The sequence below is a fragment of the Osmia lignaria genome, chromosome 9 (genome assembly GCF_051020975.1).
Source record: "Osmia lignaria lignaria isolate PbOS001 chromosome 9, iyOsmLign1, whole genome shotgun sequence".
NCBI lineage: Eukaryota > Metazoa > Arthropoda > Insecta > Hymenoptera > Megachilidae > Osmia > Osmia lignaria.
In genome coordinates, this window is record NC_135040.1 from 3,018,959 (window position 1) to 3,042,125 (window position 23,167).

The 23,167-nt window shown below is 40.7% G+C and overlaps 2 protein-coding genes across 6 annotated transcripts; one reads left to right on the plus strand and one right to left on the minus strand.

Annotated features, from left to right (window-relative positions):
- Positions 1 to 119: 119 nt before the first annotated feature.
- Positions 120 to 23,105, minus strand: fdl (fused lobes). 3 transcript variants are annotated; one of them, XM_034324505.2, is made up of 7 exons: positions 22,586 to 23,105; positions 7,485 to 7,628; positions 6,925 to 7,023; positions 5,005 to 5,267; positions 4,333 to 4,944; positions 2,232 to 2,961; positions 120 to 2,151 (listed from the first exon to the last, which is right to left on the minus strand). In XM_034324505.2, exons 2-7 carry the CDS (start codon positions 7,616 to 7,618, stop codon positions 2,004 to 2,006), a joined length of 1,986 nt encoding a protein of 661 aa, XP_034180396.1. In that variant the 5' UTR covers positions 7,619 to 7,628; positions 22,586 to 23,105; the 3' UTR covers positions 120 to 2,003. The 3 variants fall into 3 exon arrangements, with proteins under 3 accessions (XP_034180396.1, XP_034180389.1, XP_034180405.1); XM_034324498.2 differs by lacking the exon at positions 22,586 to 23,105 and adding an exon at positions 8,770 to 8,998; XM_034324514.2 differs by lacking the exons at positions 6,925 to 7,023; positions 22,586 to 23,105 and adding an exon at positions 8,770 to 8,998.
- Positions 9,536 to 15,683, plus strand: s-cup (spermiogenesis-related protein stanley-cup). 3 transcript variants are annotated; one of them, XM_034324847.2, is made up of 6 exons: positions 9,536 to 9,802; positions 9,979 to 10,165; positions 11,630 to 11,812; positions 12,021 to 12,215; positions 13,802 to 13,946; positions 14,583 to 15,683. In XM_034324847.2, exons 3-6 carry the CDS (start codon positions 11,781 to 11,783, stop codon positions 14,916 to 14,918), a joined length of 708 nt encoding a protein of 235 aa, XP_034180738.1. In that variant the 5' UTR covers positions 9,536 to 9,802; positions 9,979 to 10,165; positions 11,630 to 11,780; the 3' UTR covers positions 14,919 to 15,683. The 3 variants fall into 3 exon arrangements, with proteins under 3 accessions (XP_034180738.1, XP_076546046.1, XP_034180721.1); XM_076689931.1 differs by having other exon boundaries at positions 9,543 to 9,802; positions 10,615 to 11,812; positions 13,790 to 13,946; positions 14,583 to 15,681; XM_034324830.2 differs by having other exon boundaries at positions 9,543 to 9,802; positions 13,790 to 13,946; positions 14,583 to 15,681.
- Positions 23,106 to 23,167: the final 62 nt, after the last annotated feature.

A 23,167-nucleotide genomic window follows, 5' to 3' on the forward strand; every position in this document is an offset into this window, starting at 1 on the left:
TGAAAAATTTCAGAGATTTCGAGGGTATTGAAAATTTTCAAAATGCGGATGATTTTGCGTTTGGTATCCAACAGGTCCAGCTTAAAAATCACTTCTTTTTACAGCCATCGATGTCGGTAAGTGTCGATAAGTACAGACGTTTCATCGTTTTTTATTTTTTATTTTTCACAGCTATCTCCGTTTCTATTTAATTATTTATTCAACTACGTTTACGTATTCCGGGGCACGTTGCTCCCTACGTCGAACCGTGATCGTGTATTTACAAATTTCCTCGATTCGTTCATATTAATAGGCCATCGTGTTCATCAAAAGCGAGAGAAACAACGCTCGCTCGGAGTCCACAAAAAGAACGGTACAAAGCGTATCGAAAAATGAAACAATCGGCTCGTTCCATATATTGAAAATTTCTTTCACTAACTCTGCGATCGGATTCCCAAATTCTCGGTACAAATGGAAGTTAAATTGTCGTACAAAGTGTCTTCTTATAGTACAGAGTGGGTCAGGATTTTTGATAGAAATACCATAAACCGGTTGAAAATGTGGAATAAAATTCTCTTGGACGTGACAGATTTCCAAATGAAACACTTTCGTACAGTGGAAAAATATTGTCTCTCCTGGCCCATTCTGTACGTTTTTCCAAAGAATCAAAAATTCTGAATATTTAACTTCTTCCTTTTTTTTCATTTCGTTAAATTCATTTTTATTAATTCTATAGTTAGGACCTAAATGTGGCAGTTTAAAGAGGGAAGCCTAGGCGAATTGCGCTATTCTCGTGTTTCGATAGCCACGCTTCGTTGTCCAATGACAACATCGTATTCTCGTTTCGTTTACAACATGTGTGAAATATCACCCCCTGATTTTACCATTTTAATGGTCGCTTTTTACGTTCTGTTCAATGGAAAATCGTCATGGGGTTTACTGATGATCAATAACTCGAATTTTGTATCATCTTGTTGAACTGATTGCGTCTATAATTAAGTACTGTTGCCTCTATTGCTTCAATAATTCCAAATTCTATATCAGAATTCTATGTCGAACAAGGAATAATAACGATCCATTCAAAACGGTAATTCCAGAAGGAAGTTCCTGCATACGGAACACATTCAATTTTCATCGTCCTTTCGCAGAACGACAGTCTTGGTGTTCGTCACCGAAACTCATCTAGGAACGCGCACGGTGTTCACACGTGAAATCGTACAACAACGATGAGTAGATTACATTGGAAAGGCACTTCGAACGAAAAGTATGGCATCGAGCTACAACAAGGCGTCGAGCGACAATCTTGCGCTCGTGAATCTTTAAATTGACCTGTTTTTAGTTTATATTCGTGTCTTGTCGTGCTTCACTTTGTATACTGGTCGCTTACTCTGAAACATATAGTCGAGTATACCGTGTCCTTTTCTTCTTCGACACATCTGCATCAGGAGAGAAATTAGTAGAAATTAGTTTTCATGATTGTGTCCGAATAGAAGAGAGAGAATCCCATAATGCAAATGCGTTGAAGAAGAAAAATCCGAGAACGTATCGTTGTGCCTTTGGTATCCGGCAGAAAGAAACGTAGAAACGCTCGAAAAGTTCCTTCCCCTTTCTTCTTTTATTTCAATTCGTTTAAGTAAATCTCCTATGAACTAGATCTTCTTCTTGACCCAGACCCCCCGAGTTAGAATTCCTTACTTAAACGCGTCCTTCTCTCCGTCGACGCGTTCCTTCTTGGTCACACTTCTACCTATTCCACGTCTTCGTGGATCGTGCCGGCAACGTTCTATGGACTCGCAGAAACGTTATCGTGCAACAAGCGATCCAGAGATCATGAACAGAACATCCGACGAGTCTTCGTTCTCGACGACGTTAAGGTGTCTCGTAGAGTCGGTAGATGCTATCAAAGGATCAAAAAACGGCAGGTAGAATGGTTTCGTGCAACGTTTCCCTTTCTCGCAACTGTCCCACCCACGCGTACAATTCCAGTCAAAGGATTGAGCGATCGTTTTCAGCCTAGCGAACGGTCAGAGACATTTGCCAGGGTTCTGGGAGCACCATTGGGGCCACATAGCTTCCGTCTTCAATCCTCGACTCGTTAGCACCTCCATGTGGGCAGCTAATCTGGTGTACACGCTTTCGTCCGTGGAATAACCATTGGTTGGCAAGTCACTCCTGAATGAAAGGAAAAGTTAATCTTCAGAGATCTCAAAATTGAATAAGAGTGGAAAGTTAAAAAATGAATTGAACCTCACCATAATCTCTCGGCGAGAGCTGACGCTCTAGGCCATAGTCGAGGACCTAAGGACGCGTCGCCGGTCTGTTCGCTCCATATAGCAGCCTCCCCGCCAAGCACGAGATGCAGGTGTTGCTGAGGATAATCTCGCCATGGACGATGATTATAGACCGTCTGCCAGGTACGATACTCGCCACAGGCAGCTTCACCGGTTTCCCTCCATCTACCAAAGCCACAGTCCAGGTACCAAGCGTCCACGTGCGACAGGATCACCCTAAAGCCATCCTCCAGGAGATCCGGAGTCTCTGGCCAGGTGCTTCCTCCCCACGATTGAATCACATGGATCTTTGGATCGAAGTACATGATGATGTAAGGTCTCTTGGTCAACGGTGAACTCCATAAGATCACAGCCTTTGGCGTTTGATCGTGGTTGGCCTTGACGAGCCTCTGCATGATCTTCGTCTCGAATTCCGCCCACATGGCATGATGATCGGTCATGTTCTGCGCTTGCATCGCAGCCGTGATGTTTCCATATTGGGCCCAACAGTCTAGGTTCACCTCGTCACCGCCCAGGTGCACGATGTCACGGATCTCGGTTAAGTCTAACAGCTCCCTGTATAACCCCTCCAATATTCTGTAAGAGTGCTCGTTGATGGGATTCAACTGGCCGCAATTCGGCTCGCCGCAATACGACGACCATGGCTGCTGATCAACGCAGAGTGCCAGCTCCCCGTAACCGTACTCCGTCCCTGGGATAAATTAATTCGATCAGGTACGGCGCGTGAGCAGGCTCGAATCGCGAATTTATATAGGTATTCGCGTTGCAGCTCTTTCGATTTTTAACCCTCTGCCAATATCAGAGATTACGCCTACGTTTATCTTTTGAGTATTGGTTAAATAAAATGTCGGAATACAAGAATTATCGAAGGTGGGACTAACCTTCTGGGACTGTGAAGTTTATCAGCAAGATTAGTTATCTTCAATCTATAAGATAGGGTCTTTAGTGTTTTCAATATTTATAAAATTCGAAAACATGTATCGATCCGATGTTTCAGATTAGATATTGAGTTTATAAGATATAAATTGAATCATATAGGAGAGTATGACCTAAATCAGTGTTTCCCAACGTGAGGCCTACGCCTCACAGGGGGGCAATTTCATTGTTAAGGGTGGCAGTTCGAAAATGGACTAGTCCGGAATTTAAGTTAACCGTATGGCGATCTCAGTAAATGTAAGTAATAAATAATAATTAAGATAATATAGAAAAATCTTTCATTAAAATTATTTCGTACTTGAATTTCAGTTCCCCATTATGTTTTTAAAATTAATTTACTGTGTTTCCTCAACAATTTCCTAGTGATTTCTTCCTAAAACCTATCATTTAAGTTTATTCAGTGAACAATTCAATTTTTGAATATTAAAAATTATTGAAATATTGAATATTACATAGGGGGCATAAGAATTTTAGAAAGGTAGGGCATGGCACAAAAAAGGTTGGGAAACACTGACCTAAACGCTTCTGCTAATCCTTGCCAAAATAAAGTAACTCTTGCCCCCGTCCAAGAGATCTACAGTGGGTGATCAAATTATTAGAGCCACTCGCATAAATTGATGATTTTACATAAATATAATTGATTCTTGAAATGAAAACCAAGTTAAACAGAGTTTTTGTTATTTTTTTATGATGTATTGATACTTGTAAAATTATGATATACAGTTGAAAAAAGTGGAAGTTCTTCGGACCTCAACCCCATCGAAAATTTGTGGAAATATTTATTATTAGTAATAAATGTCAATTGATTTAACGTTTGATAAAAGTATGAGCTAAAAATAAAACAAACAAAATGAATTGCTTAAAATATAATACTAATATACATGTGTAAATATAATCTTTTAAACGTATTTGTTTATTTTTATAAATATTTTTTTGTATATTAATAATGGAGAATTATTCATTAAAAGTTACACAATGTAAAAACCTTAAAATCGTGGCTCTATTTCTACACAAACCACGAGAAACCCAATTTTCATACCGTGGCTCTAATAATTTGATCACCCACTGTACATTTAACCCGGAACAGCACGCATTTATCCGACTTCTAAGAAGCTTTCGAACTCACCCCATTGCCAGCCAGCGCCAGCGTGGGCGGGCGAATCGATCTCGACGAGCACCCTGATGCCACGGATCCTCGCGTAATCCGCGAGATCCTTGACGTCGTCGGGCGTGTAAATCTGATCACCGCTATAGGCACCCCATCTGGCCATTTCGGGGAATTGTGCCGAATCGAATGGGAAGCTCTGCGAGTCGGTCAGGTGCCAATGGAACGTGTTCAATTTCGACGCAGCCATACCATCGATCACGCGTTTCAGTCGTTCGATCGAGAAAAATTGTCTACCGGTATCGACTAGCAATCCTCGATAACCGAACATCGGTTTGTCCTCCACCGTAGCGTGGGATAAAACACGAAGAGCACCTTCTCTTCCGGCTGTTTCGTCCCACCATATCATCTGTCCCAGAGTTTCCAAACCATGTCTGACACCGAAGTAACTTTTACCGTTTATTCGAGCTTCCAAAGTTCTTCCTTTGGGAATTAACTCTAAGGTGTAAGACTCGTCGGTGTCCAAATTTGGTCCAACTGCGCGACCATTCCCGGCTGACAAATAGATCAGAAAGGTGTCCACACCAGGTCTGCTCTTCGAGTTTGCCACCTTTACTAGGCTCCTTATGTTACCTGCAATTATTTCACTCGTTAAACGTACGAACAAAAGAAATATGAATCATGAATCCTCACCGATGAAGATATCCTTCGCGTGCTCCAACAAATTCTTCGTCTCTTGGTCGCTGGTGTTCACCGTGACGAACTCGATCTGCCGCAGGTGTATGATAACGCTATCGTCCCCCAGAACGACGTTTCCGGTTGGTCTGGGCCAAAGCAGACGGGTGTTACCACCGCAAAGAGCGATACAGCTCGCTAATGAGGTTCGCGAAGATCTGACCGCTCTCCTCTCGCAGCGACCAGCCACGCAGGCCCAGGACCATGGACTCTGGAATGTACTACGATCCAACGCAGGATCACCATAAAAGAAACGAATCAATGTCTCGAGCTATCGCGTTCCGAACGATCGTACAAAGTTTTCTTGGAATTCTTTTTATTTTGACGACACGGTTTCGATTCAAGCACGAGGATGAAGAATGACTTGCGAGATAAGTGAGGACAGGTAAAGCAATTGTAAAATTGTTTGCAGGAAATACGAGGCAACAATTGATGCTTGTGCAGACGAAAGGTAAAATGTGCTGATCATGTGATGAAATATGGTTATCGAGGAAAGCGTAGGTAAATAGTCTGAAAGAAGGATATCTGGAGGATGTTGAATTTTCTAGAGGCAAGGTATTGTGCAGAAGTTTTCTCACGTAGGGACCCATTAAAAGTTCAGCTAAATGGCTATATCGGACGAACCTGGAAGGTGAAAAAATAGAACGAAAAGGAAGAGACTGCCAAGTGTGCCGAGAGTTCGGGAACTAAGCCAACTTGTTCTAAGAGAGAAACGAATACCTGTTTCCTCGAATCGAATTCGACTAAATAGAATTCTTAACGCGATTATTTAGAATAGATTTTGAAATAAAAAGAACCTTCATCTTTTGGAACGAAGAAGAAATCATCGGAGACACTAAAAACGAAACAAGGGGATGGTAAAAATAAAATGCTTTCGGCATGCAGAGTAACCGAGGGAAACAAGCAAATGTACACCGCCGAATGTCCTGTGGGACGATATCGGAAAGCCAGAATGAGAAAAATAGAGATGCTTGTTCAAAGGAAGAAGTCTCATCGAGGATGATAAATAGAGATACAGTAAAAGCTGGATATACGCAAAGAAAGATTGGCTGGATATATGCAACATCGTTATCCCCTCCACTTGGGGGGATCCCCCTAAGCGAACCGAGACGCTCGACGAGGAAGCCGTGTAATACGATCCAAATCATTATATCGGTGTGACTAATACTAATTCAACGATAAAACTTTTTTATTTTTAACTTTTTCTTAATGAAACTTTCACTAACGCATTTGTGAGATTTTTCTGATTAAAATGATACCAAACATAAGGCAGGCCGTACACCAAAGATGCATCAAACACGCAACATGCAACATGCAACACGTCGCATGTTGTGTACGAACGTATAGCGGAGTTCACCAGAGTCCATAACTGCGACGCGCAGGTTAAAAGATGGTGGGGGAACGCAGCGAGCTCTCCGCTAATCGCTTTCTACTTCGTTTGGGAGTACCGCCAATCAGGGCGAAGATGCGCACTGGAGAAGCGCGAAGAACGAAAACCGGTCTTTTCGCAGTTATGGATTCTGGTGAACTCCGCTGTAGAATAGGTATCGCGGCTGAATACAAACGATGTGTACGGACGCAGAATCGACACCTCGACTGGATATATGCAACATTAAATGCCCAGAATCGACACCTCGGCTGGATATATGAAACATTAAACGTGCAGAATCGACACCTCGGCTGGATATATGCAACCTTTAAATGCACAGAATCGACACCTCGGCTGGATATATGCAACGTCTGGGTTCCAATGTTTGTTGCATATATCCAGCTTTTACTGTAGAAGGGTGGTCGCAGCGCAGAACTTTTTCGAGGGGGAAGGGACAAAGAAAGCTTTAGCAAAGTATAGGTGTCCCTCCTCGACGAGGAGGATGTTACCTAGGCTCTTCCAGATACTCGTAGAGCCGTTCCTCCGGCCTCTTCGTGCTTTCATTACCGACCAGGAAAGTAACCAAGCCTCGCTGCAACTCCTTCAGTCTTTGATGCGCACGGAGTCGGCGGGAGTGTGCAGTGTGTAATTAACAAAACGAGACGTGTGCGGCAAACAAAAGTTAACACAAGTTAAATAAAATATGCCGTGTTGATAATATTCGTGTACAGGAGAAGGGGGGAGGCGTAAATAAAAAGACAGATAGAGATAGATAGATAAAGAGAATGGGGTGTGATTATGAATGACGGTGGTCTTTATAATTTTCTAATTAAATTTCTAAATGGACTCTTGGACGACATACAGGGTGTCTCGAATTAATAGAATTATTAGTATTAAACGCATCTGGGATACGGATAGTTGATTTATCAATTGAAGCAATCAAACCTTCTATCATCGGTAAAACACCCTGTATACAGGAAGTTCGCAGCTAAAAGGGTTGATGCAGGCGATAATTGGATCGAATATCGACTCGTATCGCGATGTGCGCGTTACATCAACGTGTACTTACCGTCGCGACGAGAACGGCTGAAGAGAAACGAGCGGCGGAGCGTGTGCGTACATGGCGATAAGTAGAACCCCGGTCATCAGGACCAGGAAGAGGAGAATCTTCCTCATCCATCCGCTGGGCACGCTACCCACCATTCTCGCAAGTCTATAACAGAAAAATAATTTTAGAAGAAGGGGTGAATTATTAAGCACAAAACAATCCAGCAAGCTATAATCATGAAGCCGTACACTTGGGGGGGGGGTTAAGGAGTTACGCCTAGTTGGGATTGGGAAAAGATGTAATTTTCAAGATTTTTTTTTGTCGTCCTAATAAATATTTACTATGAAGTGAAATAAGATTTTTTTAAATGTAAAATGTTAAATAATGAGGGAAATACAGCTCTTCTCGAGGTCACTTGCGGTGGCCACGATATCTTCCAAACCGCTTATTTGAAATCAAAATCAAAGAAAATTGAGTTAGTGAGTACTCGTAATTTATAAGCTGAGCTGAACTCGCTTCGATTGTTCAAGCCGAGTCGAGTGCTTGAATTTGCCGAATTACTCGAAATCGACCAACTGTTTGAAACAAAAGCGAGCTATTTGAAAAAATCGAACAACTCGAATATTCGCGCCGTCGCGTCGTAAAACTTCGATTTACTTGAAAATGAATTTTCAGCCCGAATATTTCAGCTTTTGTTTCAACCAGTTCGTCGATTTCGAATAATTCGGCAAATTCAAGAGTTCGACTCGGCTCGACCGACCGATCGAATGAATCGAGTACTCGCATATCTCTATTGTTAAGAACCTGAACGAAGGATTTTGCGAAATTTTGATTTTCACCAAAATAACAACAATTTTACTGAAAAATTCGGTTTTCGAAGTGGTCAAATTTTGTTTTCTTTGCGATAAAAAAGAAATCTTTGAACGGAATTAAAAATCCTTCGTTCAGGCCCTTAACAATACAATATATTAACTCGATCTTCTTTGGTTTTGGGAGCGTTAGGGCGTTCTACGAGCGTTTCCTCATTATTTAACATTTCACTTTAAAAAAAATCTTAAAACCACTTTCACTTCATAGTAAATATTTATTAAGACGGCAAAAAACCATCTTGAAAATTACCCGATCCAACTAGGCGTAACCCCTTAAATCCGCTTAGATTCGAAGCGGAATAAGTTCGACAGAGTTTTTCCATCCGTAACTTGCCCTCGGCATAAGCAAACACGATAATCTGACTTACAATGTGTTCGGTATTCCCGTGACACGATAGCGAAGATCGACGAATGAGAAGTTGTTCTTTGAACTTTACCTTTCGACATAGCTCGACAGGAATGCATCGAAGTCGTGGAAATAGGTTCCTCGATGAAACAAGGAACGGCGTATGAAAGCTTCAGGCATTGACCACGTACGAGAAGGAACTTATTCCGTAGTTTCAGCGCGACTGCTTTCGCGTATCGAAAGTCTGAAGTTTTCGTGTTAACCAACAACTGTGGCCGCGAATCGATTCGAAGCAACCTGTACGGTAGATCTACCCGAAGGACGAGCGAAAAGTGTCCGGGTAATTTCATGCGGACACGTTGTCGAATCACAGTGCAACGGGGTGAAACGTAAAGGTGAATAGTAAATAGGGGAGGTGCATAGAGCTTCCTTCTATTCGTGATTAAAATGACTACTGTGGGGGTCAGCGATGACTAATGGCACAAATTAAGTCGTTAATTAACAGAAATAAAAATTATATTATTTTTAATATAATACATTAGCGTTTTTTGAAATTGAGGCACGATGATTTTTAATTTAATCTAAGATATTAATTAATGCCCTAAAAGGGGTTGGAATTCGTTTCTGAAACGAATTTTCGGGGATGAATCATTCGAACCCTTCCTTCTCCCCTGGAAGCTCACACCTTGGTCCTATTCGTTCCTCTTCGTCCCAGTTGCTAGCGTTCCGGCTGGTTCTACGGTGCGAGGCGTCGCGACGCTTAGCGTCGTGCGCCGCCCGGTTACGTCGCGTCGCCTGGACTCACGGCGTGGCGTCGTAGCCAGGCAACGCGCATAATATGACCACCGTAATAGTTTCAAACGAAACGGTTACGGGAACGGATCGACACTTTTACCCTTGCATAAGATCGCGAAAGCACCCCACACTCTCGTGGTTAATCGACACCGATTAAACGTGGATCGTGAAAAGAGAATTGATCATTTCAGACGTTTGTGCAAACTTTACTCCTCAAAGTTCGAAAAAAAAAAATAAAAAAAATCAAGAGGAAGGTCCATTAGTCTAAGACTGATTTGTAATTAAAGATATTCTCAGAGGGATGAAAACATTCCGAGTTATTTGATAAGGTTTGCAAATTAATATATGAAAAGTTGATTTAGTGTTTCAATAAAATGATAGAGTGATATTGGTGCTAATTAGAAAACCTTGTGATTTTATTGAAACACTGTTATTTAAAATCAATTATCGTCTAATTTGAATCAAGTAAATATAAGTGTCTATGGGCTGATATTTCTTTTTCAAGGTACCAGATGTCTGATTATCGATGGACAGAACTATATTTAGGTTTGTCAATGTGAACCAAGCTTTAAAAAGTAAACAAGAAAATTATGCGGAAGTCTCTACGACAGATTCAATGGGAGGTCGACGTTAATAATTATATATTCCAAGATACTTTGATTGCAGCTGATAAATAAATCCAGGAAACGCTTGTACGTAATTTCAGTGAATAACTGTTGCAATCATTTTTTGCTTATTCAGATAATTTTAAAGAAAATGACTCGATCGTACCATCTTTCTTTCCATCGTAATTTTAATTTATTCGAAGTATAAATGAGCTTAATTAACGCGTTGATTGACGTAGTGGAAAAGGACACGTGTAATCGGATACGTTAATTCTAATTAATCCATTTTTATTAACTCTGTAATAGTGGCTGGGTCAATAGTGATCCATCCAAATACATCAATACTTCGATTAAAATGAAATACTCAAGTTTTTCTAAGATGAAAATTGAAATTATCATTGTCGATCACTGGTAACCCTTGGCAATCAACGTGTTAACATCGATGTCTGACTGCAAATGTGTTTCTATACATTGTCAATTTAAAATTTAAAATTTAAAAGAAGAGTGACGTCTATTCTCATTTCATTCTTTGTTAGGCTAAAAGTTTCGTCAATCGAGTAGGCTGGGGCATAAATCGATCGTATACTCGTGAAGGACGAAACAAATGGCGCAAGAACTATAGAGTAGTTTTACTCGTTCGAATATTTACCTTACAGCCAGGTATTTTTATCCATTCAGCATATTTTTACCTATTACTCGAGCAAACTCAAAATAATTAAAAAACTATCAGGCTACTTTCGTAGAGTAAAATATTAATTACCACCCCTTTTATCCAGGGATGAATAATATTTTACGCTTCCAGGGGGGAAAAAAATAGTGTGATGTGTTAAAAGCATCGGTCAAGCGAGTAAAAAATTCATGTATCGAAATCACGATGGACACGATACCGTTGCTATTTTAATACCATGTCAAGGAGTTAATTATTCATGCTCGTATTCAAGAATTGAACCTCGTTTCCCATTGGGAGAACACGCAGTACAGGAAACTGGGACGTACGTGTGTATTTTCATTTGCACGTGAAATTCTTTACATTCGATCGAACCATTCATTCATTCCCCTCGCTAATTGAACATTTATTCCGACTACACGCACGTTTGTGAATCAAACTTTTTCTCCCGACATGTCAAGGTATTTCTCAGTCATTTTTTCCACCGTTAGAATTTGTCCATACAAATTTTCCCTGTTCACCTTCGTTGAACTGTGATTTTTCCTTGGAGGAAAAATCGAACGCACTTGTTCGAACAAAACTTCAACTAAAGTCGACTTCGATCGACAGCTTCGTTAATGTTTTACCCAGCTGATCGACGTATTTCCATTATCTATATCAATCCCCTGCGGTTCACTTCAATACGAGGAAAACTACCGACGATCCAACGAATGGTATTTTCTTTATTATTAATCCTACAGGAAAATGACATATTTAACAAGCTTCTAAAAATATTTCTGTCATTTGGGAAAAAAAAAGAAAGAAAGAAAGATGGACCGGAAGAGTTGACTCGAAAAACAGGTTACAGAATGGGGAAAAAAAGCAAGGAAATTTTAATTGCGCAGGTAAATCGTTGAAAGGTATGCGACGAAAACGAGCATCTCGATCGAAGAAGCCCAGGAGGATTGAAGGACGAATAATTCGATGCAAATTCGTTGGTGAAGGATCGAGGACAACGTAGTAGCCACATTGAACATAGGAGAGCTACGTTTAAAAATGTCTCACGAATCGAGTCCACGGACCAAAAGGTAAGGGAGAGGGTTTTAACCTTATAAGCCTTAAGGTCGCATTCGCGTAAAGGGTGTGATCAATAAGTTGCTATGCTCCTTGAAAAGGTCCCTGTGTTTCTTTACCGAACAATCCCTAGAGGTCTAGGAATTTTTTTTTCGCTGTCTATGATATTATAAAGGAGAGGAATAGAGAATTAAATGATGGATATTTTAATGGACATTGTAGGACGACTTTTCGAAGGACGATGACGATAATAGCCGCAGCTGAAGCAACCTCTAACAAACGTAACGCTACGAATGTTCACGAGGACGTTGCTATCCTGCCAGGATACAATGTCACCACGACAGCAAGTGGAGCATCCAGTAAGACGAGTCACTTTGAAACCGATTTACATGGGAATGTTAACATTCTCCTCGGTGGGTGAGTAAAACATTTCTACATCCGATATTTGATATCGTTTAAAATAAAATCAAAATTAAATTAATAAAATTGAAATGAAAATTAATATCAACTTTTAAACTCGTCTCGTATTAGATCCCAGAGAACAGGGCCGGCCCTGAGATTTCGAGGGTCCGAGGCGAGCTCCGAAAAAGGACCCCTTCGCATATACATATAACATAAAAATAGTAGCTCAAATAAAATTTATAAAATTAACATTAAAGCTTGTATAACTAATTTAGATTTGCATTTACATCGATTAATATTCAAGTAAACACTCTTGCATTCTTAGATGCAAAATTATCTTATGGGAGCCCTGGACCTTGGGGGGCCCTAGGCGAGCACCTAGTCCGCCTAGGCCCAGGGCCGGCACTGCCAGGGAGTTATTAATAATCGCCACGTTTTCTATATTATATTTCTTATTCAAGATAGTTTAGACTCGAGATTTTCTCAGAACTTTCTTCGCGTTCAAGCGAAGCAAAGAAAAGATAACATCCGGTAAGGATGGTTTAGTCTCCTTTCTAAGTTATAGACCATATTTACAGAGTAAACCACTAGATCAGTGTCTCTCAAACTAGATTAGCATAAGAGTTTCTCTTTGGCATAATAAAATTCTTCGATTTCTTCAATCTTTTCTATACCCGATTCTCGGATTCAGGAATTGTGAGTTTAATAATTTCGCATGAAATCATTCAAACTCGACGAGTCTTAAAGATAGTCACGAGCCGAAGAACCGTTCCGAACAGGAAGCTTGCCTGTCACCGCAATAATAGCAGGAACAACCGTATTACGGCAACCGTGATCCTTTAATACACGCCTAAGTCACAAATAACGACTATCATTATGGCTTTTTGCTACGGCGTTAAACTTGAAACGCCTCGACGAACCATAAATCCGTTGCCTCGTTATTTTATTCCCGTGAAATTCCGCCTCTTAACACTGGTCAAACAACAATTCGATGTGCTTATTTTCTTGGATCAGAGAAATTTCATTGGGTCAAATAAATACAGTCCCTGGCCAATGGCCATCGAATTAGGACCACTAGAAATTTTCAGCATTTTTCACGTTTTCCGGAAAATTAAAAGGCCTGTTCAAATTGTAATGATATAATTTATTAGCTACTAACATAACACTATTAACACATATTAATATTTTCACCCTTTGCTTTGATGACAGCTTTGTCATATGCTTTTATAATCTCGTTATTTTCCCAAATATCTGTAATTTTTCTTTTCAACTCAGATAATGTGGTAAACAAGTCTTTTGAGTAGGCACCAGACAAACACTTTTATTTTCATCACAATAGTAACAAATCTATTGCTATGTATACCTGGTTATCAATGTAGGTATTTAGTAATAATTTGAATGACCTAAGACAAAATTTTCCATATATGACATACTATTATAGCCATAAAAGTGAAATTTTCGTACAAAATTTTAGGACAAAATTTTGTCCTAATTCGATGGCCAGGTACTATACTAATATTATAATAATTCTTTATTAATATAAAATATACATTTCACGTTTCATTCACATCTGCTGAGTTTTTTTGCAGAGCGATGCTCAGTGGGGTGATTATGGTCGTTTTCCTAATGTGTTACTGCTGTCACAAGAGTATACGGAAGAGTCGACCGCAAGAGTATCCGCAGTACTGGCGAACGGAACCGGATGTGCACAGTCTGGAAGTGTTCACCACGGAGGCGCACACGGCGGTGAGTAGATCGAAAAATGAAAATAAATATAACTCGTAATATTAACACTATAATACTAATTTTATTATTCCATCACGAAATAACCGCAAACGATTTCACCGCAATTTATAACGAACTGATTTTAAGTTCTTCCCATCGATTACAGTTAGCCCAGCTACCCGTGTCTTTATGGATAATTTATCCGTCTACCATTTTCGAATGCTAAGTGGATTCGCCTAGTAAACTTACCGCTCGAATTCCGTTCCATCAGATCGCGGACCACGGAAAGTTCGGCTCGTCTGAGGCTATTTTAACCGAACCTTACATAACGTGTATTCAGCTTAAGTGAATCGTTTGCGGGCAAGAATTGGAATAAACTCGATGCATATTACTATACCAACAACCGCTTTGGTTACACTCTAGTAACTGGTAATTTTCTATGATAAAGAACGGTATCGTTTCATTGTTCCTTTTTTTTTAACTCCTATTGCGAGACTACTTTGTTGTGGTTTTGTTGAATAGAAAGCTGTTATATACAGTTATCTTTCAGAAGAATAAGTTATAGTTGAGTAGTAAAGGAATGCCAAAGGACTCTTTTATCGCATTTTACCCCATCAAATCCACGAAACAGTGCATCAAATTTTCTCTTTTGTACAGTGCTGCGAGAGACAATCAACCGCGGAAGGGAACCACGATGAGAGTACCTATGGTGCCCTTTCGTGTCCTGTGGCACCCAGGTCTGGTCCAGGTCCGCCACCCACCTACGACAGTCTGATCTTCGATCCAAAGAGTCTGCCAGTGAGTATCGAGAAGAAGATGGACGGCCCTGAGACACCGGGTACCATCATTCCTTCTATGGTGTCCAGTCTGCTCGGACTGGCGAGTAGCCCGGTGGAATGCAACGAAAGCAGCGAGCAAGAAACCGCTGCTACCGACGAGGGTTTGCCTTCTTACGAGGCAGCCTTAAAGCTCGACTCTAATGGTTACGTGTAATTCAGCTGGGCTAGTTTTTAATCGATCGACGTGGAAGGATTTTACGATTCCACGAATCGATTACACGGATCGTTCCCTCGTGGGATGGTCGCGGTGCCCATTACTCGAGCATGGAAGCGGAAACTGGTGCTAACGTTACTTCCGACTTTTCTCGGTTTCTTGGCTTCTTCGTGTAACGGTGAACGATTTCTGTGCCGGTGTTTTCAGACAAACGTGAAGTTTCGAGAAGGATGCTCAAAGATCGAGGGAGAATAATGGTGATTCACCAAGAGGCGGAGATAAAGTTCTGAAAATTTCAATTTCAATGTTTCTTTTGAAATTACTCTGAAAACTTTCTCGGTAGTTTTAAGACGAGCGGGTTATTTAACGCGTTGATTACCAAGGGGATCGTAGATGTCGGAGCATTAATTGGGTCGGATAATTAACCCAATCTACTGAAACAACAAGCTAGACTGGTAATACATTGCTTAAGCAAGTGCAATATCTTTGTCTATGGCAATCAACGTGTTAATAATTAGCTTCTAACGCGCTGAACACTTCTTTCCAATCTTTTGCTTCAATCTTTAAATGTTTATAAGAGATCGTGGTAGATTGATAAGTTGCAAAATCGAAATTAAACCGTAGTTGGTAATCTATAAATGTATTCTAAGTAGGATTATACCATAAGTGTCTTCAAATTATACGAAAGTTTCGGAAGAAAGTCTTCAAACGAGTCCATTTTATTTGTTCATTGTAGAACGGGTACCCGATATTACGGGCCCGGGCGGGCGTCCGATACATGCGTGCAGTCGGGCAGCCCGACTGTTTCGGGTTCGGTCGGGTACAGTCGGGCTGATTCGGACGAGCTCCCGCGGGTGTACTTGTTAATACTTGCAATAAGCATGTGCAAAATCTGTTTTATGTGGAATTTTGGAATAAGATAATTTTTATGTGGGGAAATAATACTTGTAACGAATTTATTTGAAATGAATTTCATTCCATGTCACCCGTATATTCATTTTATACAAAATAGATTTTGAACATGCTTATTGCAAGCAATAATAAGTACATGAGAGTAGGGTCGCGGGTCGCGGTCCGCGGGAGCTCGTCCGAATCAACCCGACTGTGCCCGACTGAACCCGAATTAGTTGGGCTACCCAACTGCACGCATGTATCGGACGCCCGCCCGAGCCCGCCCGATGCTTTTCGAACCAACCCGACTAGTCGGAACCCGACACATTAGTCGGGCCGCACATCCCTAGTTCACTGCAAATGTGTCATCAGGATAATTAGAATTTTTGGGAGATCGAACAGAAGCGCATATAGGAATCGATGATCTTAACCTTCGACTGGCGAAGGCCACTTTAGCGATCCTCCACTATATCGTTGATTAGCTTAAAGACCACTTTAGGCAGCTCTGAATTACAGACTTCGTTTACAGTCGTTCGCGAAGCTGATGAAGTGTCGCGAATTCGTCTACGTGTTACTTAACCATGCAGGCCTTGAGAAAACGAAACTTTGTAGAAGCAAACAAAAGCCTTATCGCCATTCGTTGACGGAATAATTCAAGATATATCCGTGTATCAGTAATTATCTATTGATTATTGATTAGCAATGGTAAGTATCTTGATTGCAACGTCTGATATCTTGATTGAAACGAATCAAGTGTTGTTGGATGTCACGGAAGAACGTTTACACGTTTAGGGAACAGACCGAGGTCTAAAATCTGAGATTCCGGGTTTTAACCCTTATTTAAGTCGTAATGGTTAAAGGGGGAGGGATGTCGAATGACGTCTCCATGAATCCTGCGACGATGAGTAAGCCTGTCTTAAGGGGTTAGGCCACTAGAATTTTGAAAAAATCGAATTTTTTTTTGATTAAAAGGTGCCTTAATGTCTTAAAAATGATTATGAAAGATTATGGGTGGGAAAAATCTCTAAATACTCGAATTTCGAATTCTGGCGCAGCCCCCCGGTCTGCCGCGATCATGACCGAAAACTTTAAACGCATTTTTCTCGAAACTGGGCGAACAGATCATCACCAATCGATTTGAAAATTGAACAGTATATTCAAAACTAAATTCTCTACCGAATTACGTAGGATTTTTTCATTATTATTGCATAGTTCTTTTGTTATAAATAATTTTCTAGGGTTTTTTTTTGAAATTTTACATTTTCTCTTAAGAAATACGCCATTTTTGCAAAAATCAATATATCAAACAAATCCTAGGTAGTTCGCTAGCTGTTCTCATATATAATCGAAAATATTTTGGTTTTTTGTCCCAAGTTAAAAATTGCAGGAGCTGCTGGTCCGGCCGTTTAACCCTACAAAAAGGAGGCTTCATCGAAGAAATGCTGCAGAGTCCATATTTTCATTTCAATCACTACACAAAAATTAATTTTTAAAGTTCATTAGTTGTAAAATGAAGGCATGCTTATCGAATTTGGATTTATTCCATCATTTAAAGAAAAAAAATTCCTAGAATATGCCTATATTTTCTTGCTCTAAAGTGGCTTAATCCCTTAAGATTTGGGAATCTAAAATCAACTGACTTTTGCACAGCCTTACTGTCGCCAAGACTCATATTAGGGTTTTTCATTTAGAAAACAGTGTGATTCACGGAAACGCGTGTCACCCGACAGTGTTCTAACAAATGTCTGAGAAGATACTCGTCTGTGAGATTGCACAGGCAAACTAAATGATAAATTCCTGTTTGTAATAACGAAAGTAAGAGGGGAAAATATGAACGAAACACGAGGAATCTCCTCTAACACCCAATCTTTCTCCTTAATCAGGAGCGATTACAATTTCAGCTTATTCTTTGACCAATAATTTATTTAACGAATATTTGTTATGAACAAATACTCAAGATTAAGCCGCGTTATCGTCGAAGGAGTAAGCAAAATTAGCGCGAGAATAATAAAAACGTCGCGTTTGCTGTAATCTCTGACAAGCTCTTAAATTATTTATCCATGGCAAATAAAGCTTATCTATTGTAACAAGCTAAGAAAGATATCTACGTCCTCTCTCATTTCCAATATTATCAGGAATTATTCGAATTTCACGTTTCCTAACTTTTACACACCGAATAACGTCGCGATGAAAAGTTAACCGAAATAGAGGATGAAATATTCGAACCTCTATGAAACATTTTGCTCGGTGAAACGGTTCGTTTGTGATCCACTTTCGTGGCAGTTGCGAGGAAATCATTGAACCGTTCACCGAGGGTCGTTCGAGAAACTTTTCGACCCTCCTTTTCCAGCCAAGGAGATGGAAAAATTATTGCACGGTAGATGGAAACTTTTCCTCTCTCGATCGAAAAGTTTCACGAGCTCTGAATAAGGTGGCGCGTGAAGCTCGTAAATATTTTCATTCCATCTAGAAAAATAAGAAAAATTATTAACTCGAAATTTATTAAGAAATTTTCCATGAAACAGATACAAGAAGTGAAGATGGAGTAAACGTCGGTAAGAGCCTGTATCACGAACTGACCGTCGGTGGTTCGCGTTAATTTAGCTCTCGACGCATTCTAAACAGCAACGTAATATGTTTCGATTAATTGGCCTTGCCTTAACGGTGCCACAGTCTCGTTTGTTATCCCCGTTGACCGGCACGTCGACAGGATAATCGCGTGTGTTTTACAACGTCAACGGGTTTAGGGCTTACCGGTAGACGAGGAAGACCGTTCTAGCTTTTCAAAGACTTCCGTCCCGTTTACCCCTTGTTTCCTCTTCGGCAACCCTTCGTTAATAGGATATTTTCAGTAAAGACGACTTCATGTGGGTGCAACTCGCGCTTCGCACTTGTCTGCGCTCGTTGCAGAATGCAAAGATGATGCTTTGAAACAGCTAAAAGGTACTCTTCGCGAGCCTTTACCTTTTGAAATTTTAACGAGCAGACTTGTTGTTTCCACACCTTAATCACTGAATTGTCTTCCATACACGAAAAGAATTTATTTACAGAAAGGAAACGAAGTCATAGGATGTAAAGCGTTGTTCTATTTATAGGATAAATAATTAATCACTTTCAGCAGCATCATGCAAGATAATGGAACGCTATCCAACATCTCTCCTCGTGCCCTCGAAAGCGAATGGTGAAAGCGACTCGTAAGAAATGCGGTTGCGATTATTTTAATGTCGATTCAGGTTGGAACAATGTCTCATCGTGTGTGAAATTACAGCAATAAAAGAGAAGAGAACGATTCGTGGAGGCGTGTGTTGAACTCGGAGAATAAGCGACCGTGAACTTAAGTAACAACTTCTCGGGAATAATTCATAATATCCTCCTGATTTTCTTCACTTCGTTTCGAAGAAAATTATAGCCTGATCTCATTCTCAATTATCGATCAAAGCGAAGAAGTAACACTTCTCTTAGCGATGTGTTAATAGAGAGCGTCAAGCGTTCTAAATTTTATTTCAATTTTTATACTTTTGTAAATATCGAGAAAAATTCGGGGAAATTCAAAAACAAAAATTCTTAAATTGCAAAAAAAAAAAAAAAATATCCCCTACTTCTTCGAAGCCCAAGGGCAGACTGACGCGTCCGCGCGATGCGACTGGCTTTATCAGATGCATCTTGCCCGTTCACCTAGGACCGAAGTAACAAGCCCTGTGATTGGCGGAATACAACTGATTAGACAAGCGGAGCTATCTGATTGGTCTTAAGTGTTTAATCGGTAGTACTGTTGTTCAAATAACGTATCGTGATATGACTAGTACGAGTTTATACCATCAAAATGGTGTACTACCAACCTTATATTATTTTGGAACTTTAGAAATTGTCAGGAAGGAAATTTAATTTTCTTGTCAACGTTAAATGAAAGGGTAGTGTTACGGCCTCCTTGGTAATTAACCGATGGTTTTATTGGCGACGCAGACCTAAATTAACGAATTGTACAATTAATTAATACAGTAATTTCTCAGTTTTGCAAGAAACGAAAAAATAATAATCTATATGAACGTAGACACATCAATAGATTTTTCCTTACTTAAAAATATGAAATGTTAAATCAATTTCGAAGACGAACCTTGATGAACTCTGCGGAGAATGTTGCTCGCAGCACCGGATAAAAAACTTTATCACCGTTTGCGTAACCAGTCGATTACAAACATCGGAATGTCCTACTATTATCATCCTGTTTCAAGCCTTTATCGCGCGCGCACGCTTTTCTACAAGTACTTACTTACATTCTCCCGATATCGTACTCTATTTCATTGCCCCCGAAACCTTGAAGGAACGTGTACGTAAGACTCGTTAATTGTGCAACTCATCATACCAGCTTCTTCGTAGAGAATCAGATCTAACCATATGTTTCGCGATCGCGTGGGTGAACGTGAAGAACCGTGAAAACGTGTTGCGTACTGTTTGTTACGTGAACAAAGAGGATGCTTGAATTATTTTTTAATTAAGTACCGAAGCTCTTTTCATCTCTACGAAGACTATATTCTATAATTAGAAGTTAACCGAGTAGAGAAGAGCGATGTTTGCACGGATGTCTCTGGCTATTGCGAAGACAAATCGTTTGCACGAACTAATTCACGGTGTACTTGATGGCGGTGTTAAATGGAATTGGAAGGTGACTGGCCAGAGAGATCACACTCGATTAAACCCCGACTGTGCTGTATTCTGATGCCTGTCCTACAAAAGCTGAGGACGTGTATTCTAAGGCGGCTGAAAAGAGGCTTCAATTCTTTCGAGTCATCGTAATGGAAAACCAGAGCTATTTAATACGAATCTGCCTTGTTAAACCTTAAAAAATATGGCTTTCAACGATAGAGGTAGGATTTTTCTTTGGAAATAAAACTTTGATTACAGGGCCGGCCCTGAGTTTCCGGGGCTCCGAGGCGAGCTCCGAAAAAGGGCCCCATCATATATAGAGCACACAAAAAGTAACTCAAATAAAATTTATAATATTAACATTAAAGTTTGTATAATTAATTTACATTTGCATTTACTAATATTCAAGTAAACATTACTCTTCTTGCATTCTTAGACTCAAATTATGGGGGCCCTGGACCTTGGGGTTCCCTAGGCGGCCGCTTGTCTGCCTATGCCTAGGGCCGGCCCTGTAAATATTTCCTCAAATAAAATTTATAAAATTAACATTAAAGCTTGTATAACTAATTTAGATTTGCATTTACATCGATTAATATTCTTCTTGCATTCTTAGTCGCAAAATCGTCTTATGGGGACCCTGGACCTTGGGGGGCCCTAGTCTGCCTAGACCCAGGGCCGGCCCTGCTAAGAATTCAAGAAGAGTAATGTTTACTTGAATATTAATCGATGTAAATGCAAATCTAAATAAATACAAGCTTTAATGTTATTTTATAAATTTTATTTGAGGTACTTTTTTTTTATGTCACAGGGACCCTTTTTCGGAGCTCGCCCCGGACCCCCGAAATCTCAGGGCCGAACCTATTCTTAGACGCAAAATCGTCTTATGGGGCCCTAGGCGGCCGTCTAGTCCGCCTAGGCTAAGGGCCGGCCCTGTTTGATTAAATGTCAAAGTTAGTTCTACGATATATCAGCTAGTTCATCAATTTCCGAAAGGAGAGGCCGGAGGCCTAACTTAATTTTAATTCAATTCTAATCTGGAACTAACCCAGATTTCGCTTGCATACAAATTAAATTAACGACTATTCCTGGTAGCCGGCTTAGAGGCGCCGTTCATTAATCAGATAATGAAAAAGTGTTGTTGCAGCATCGGCGGCGACGCGTTTCCGCGACTGTCTCGTAAACGTGTTTCACAAACAACCAGATTTCTTTTAACACTTGTAAAATAACAAGCACCGATGAGATCATGAAGTCTAACGAGAAATCGGCGACGACGAGCGGGGAAATATTCGAATTTCTAACGCGGTTATAATATTAACTCGAGCAAATAAAGTTTGAGCGTTTTAACGTAATTAGGAGCGGATTTTCTTTGAAGCCATATTTCCATCTTAATTAACAAACTTAATACTCTGACAGCTGCGCACTTTATAATTTTTCATTTCCATGCAAAATACGATGAATAAACTAAAGACCGATGACGTAAAAAGTTACGTGCCACAGTCGCGAATACGTAATCACCGTCGGTCGAGGTGTTAACGTGTCTCTTTTTCATGATAATTCCATAAATGTAACAGAAGAAAATAAGCGAAGATTGAAAAAGGGACGTATCTCTAGCGCGCTCTAAACTCTCCCGGCAAGACTTCAAATAGATGAGCGGTAATCACATCGCATTTAAACATCGATTTGTGTCAGCCTTTAAACCTTTAAAGGTCCGCAGATTTGTTACGCTGTCAAGTTGGCCGGCTGCAACGCGACCCGATCAATTCTTCAAAAGCAATCGGCGCTAGTTAAAACGTGCAACGTTCTTGGTGTTTCGCAACAGAACGCACAACCTTCCATCCATTCACCTGTGCTCCGCAAAGATATGCAATGTAGGTGGTAAAGGCGAACGGGGTGAACGTAAATAGGTTACGCCTTTGTTCCAACACTCGTGCGTGCCTTACGACGGCGGTCGTGGGTATTCTTTCCGGTCGAGGGTAACAAACTCTTTGCCGAAAAGGAAAATGCTCGAACTACGGTCTGACAGAGCAAGAATCCGGCCGGAAGATGTGGCCGAAAATCGATGCAGCACCACGGACACGTTAAATACACCGTACGACGCGAAATAAACGGTGCCGGATCACAAAAGTACTCACCTAACCTTGCAGCAGGATCGCTCTCTCTTCTATTGCGTTATCCGCTTAACCCCTTCGCGAGGAAAGTCCCATGTACCGGTTTGAATTCGATTCGCGCTCACTAAATTTTCCCTTTCGCGTGTGACACCGAGATAGACATCGAAACGGAGAAATAAAAAATAAAAAAAGCGTTCACGGATAACGGTATGTCTCAGCCATGTCGAAAAAACACAAAAAAAATGTATACGAATTGCCGCCTTGCCGCGCGCGCGCGGTCCAACTCGGCTCTCACTGACACACTGCCTCGTCCCGGCAATGCATAACTCGTCCTGTATGCATCTGTCCGTCACGTCTGACGAGATCTCACAGAATCGAAAGCGTCCCGTACGCTTTTTACCTCTCCCGCGCCTCTACATAACCACTCGTACAACCCGATAATCGACACTCTACTAACTAACGACACCACACTCGACGACGTTCGGTCGACAACTGTCGACAACTAAACGTGTTGCTCTCGATTACGGAGCCATCTGCTCGCGACGCTTTTAAACAACGACGCGTCGCATCGGTGTGGTTTAAATGAACAACCTCCCGGTGAATGGA

Bases quoted from the DNA above. Each gene is read 5' to 3' on its own strand.
- s-cup (XM_076689931.1), top strand. From the start codon at position 11,781: ATGTCTCACGAATCGAGTCCACGGACCAAAAG. The intron at 12,216-13,789 runs GTGAGTAAAACA...GTTTTTTTGCAG, and splicing joins GTTAACATTCTCCTCGGTGG to AGCGATGCTCAGTGGGGTGA. The intron at 13,947-14,582 runs GTGAGTAGATCG...TCTTTTGTACAG, and splicing joins CCACGGAGGCGCACACGGCG to TGCTGCGAGAGACAATCAAC.
- fdl (XM_034324498.2), bottom strand. From the start codon at position 8,858: ATGCCTGAAGCTTTCATACGCCGTTCCTTGTTTCATCGAGGAACCTAT. The intron at 4,945-5,004 runs GTGAGGATTCAT...AAATAATTGCAG, and splicing joins CGCGAAGGATATCTTCATCG to GTAACATAAGGAGCCTAGTA. The intron at 2,962-4,332 runs GTGAGTTCGAAA...AATTTATCCCAG, and splicing joins TGGCGCTGGCTGGCAATGGG to GGACGGAGTACGGTTACGGG.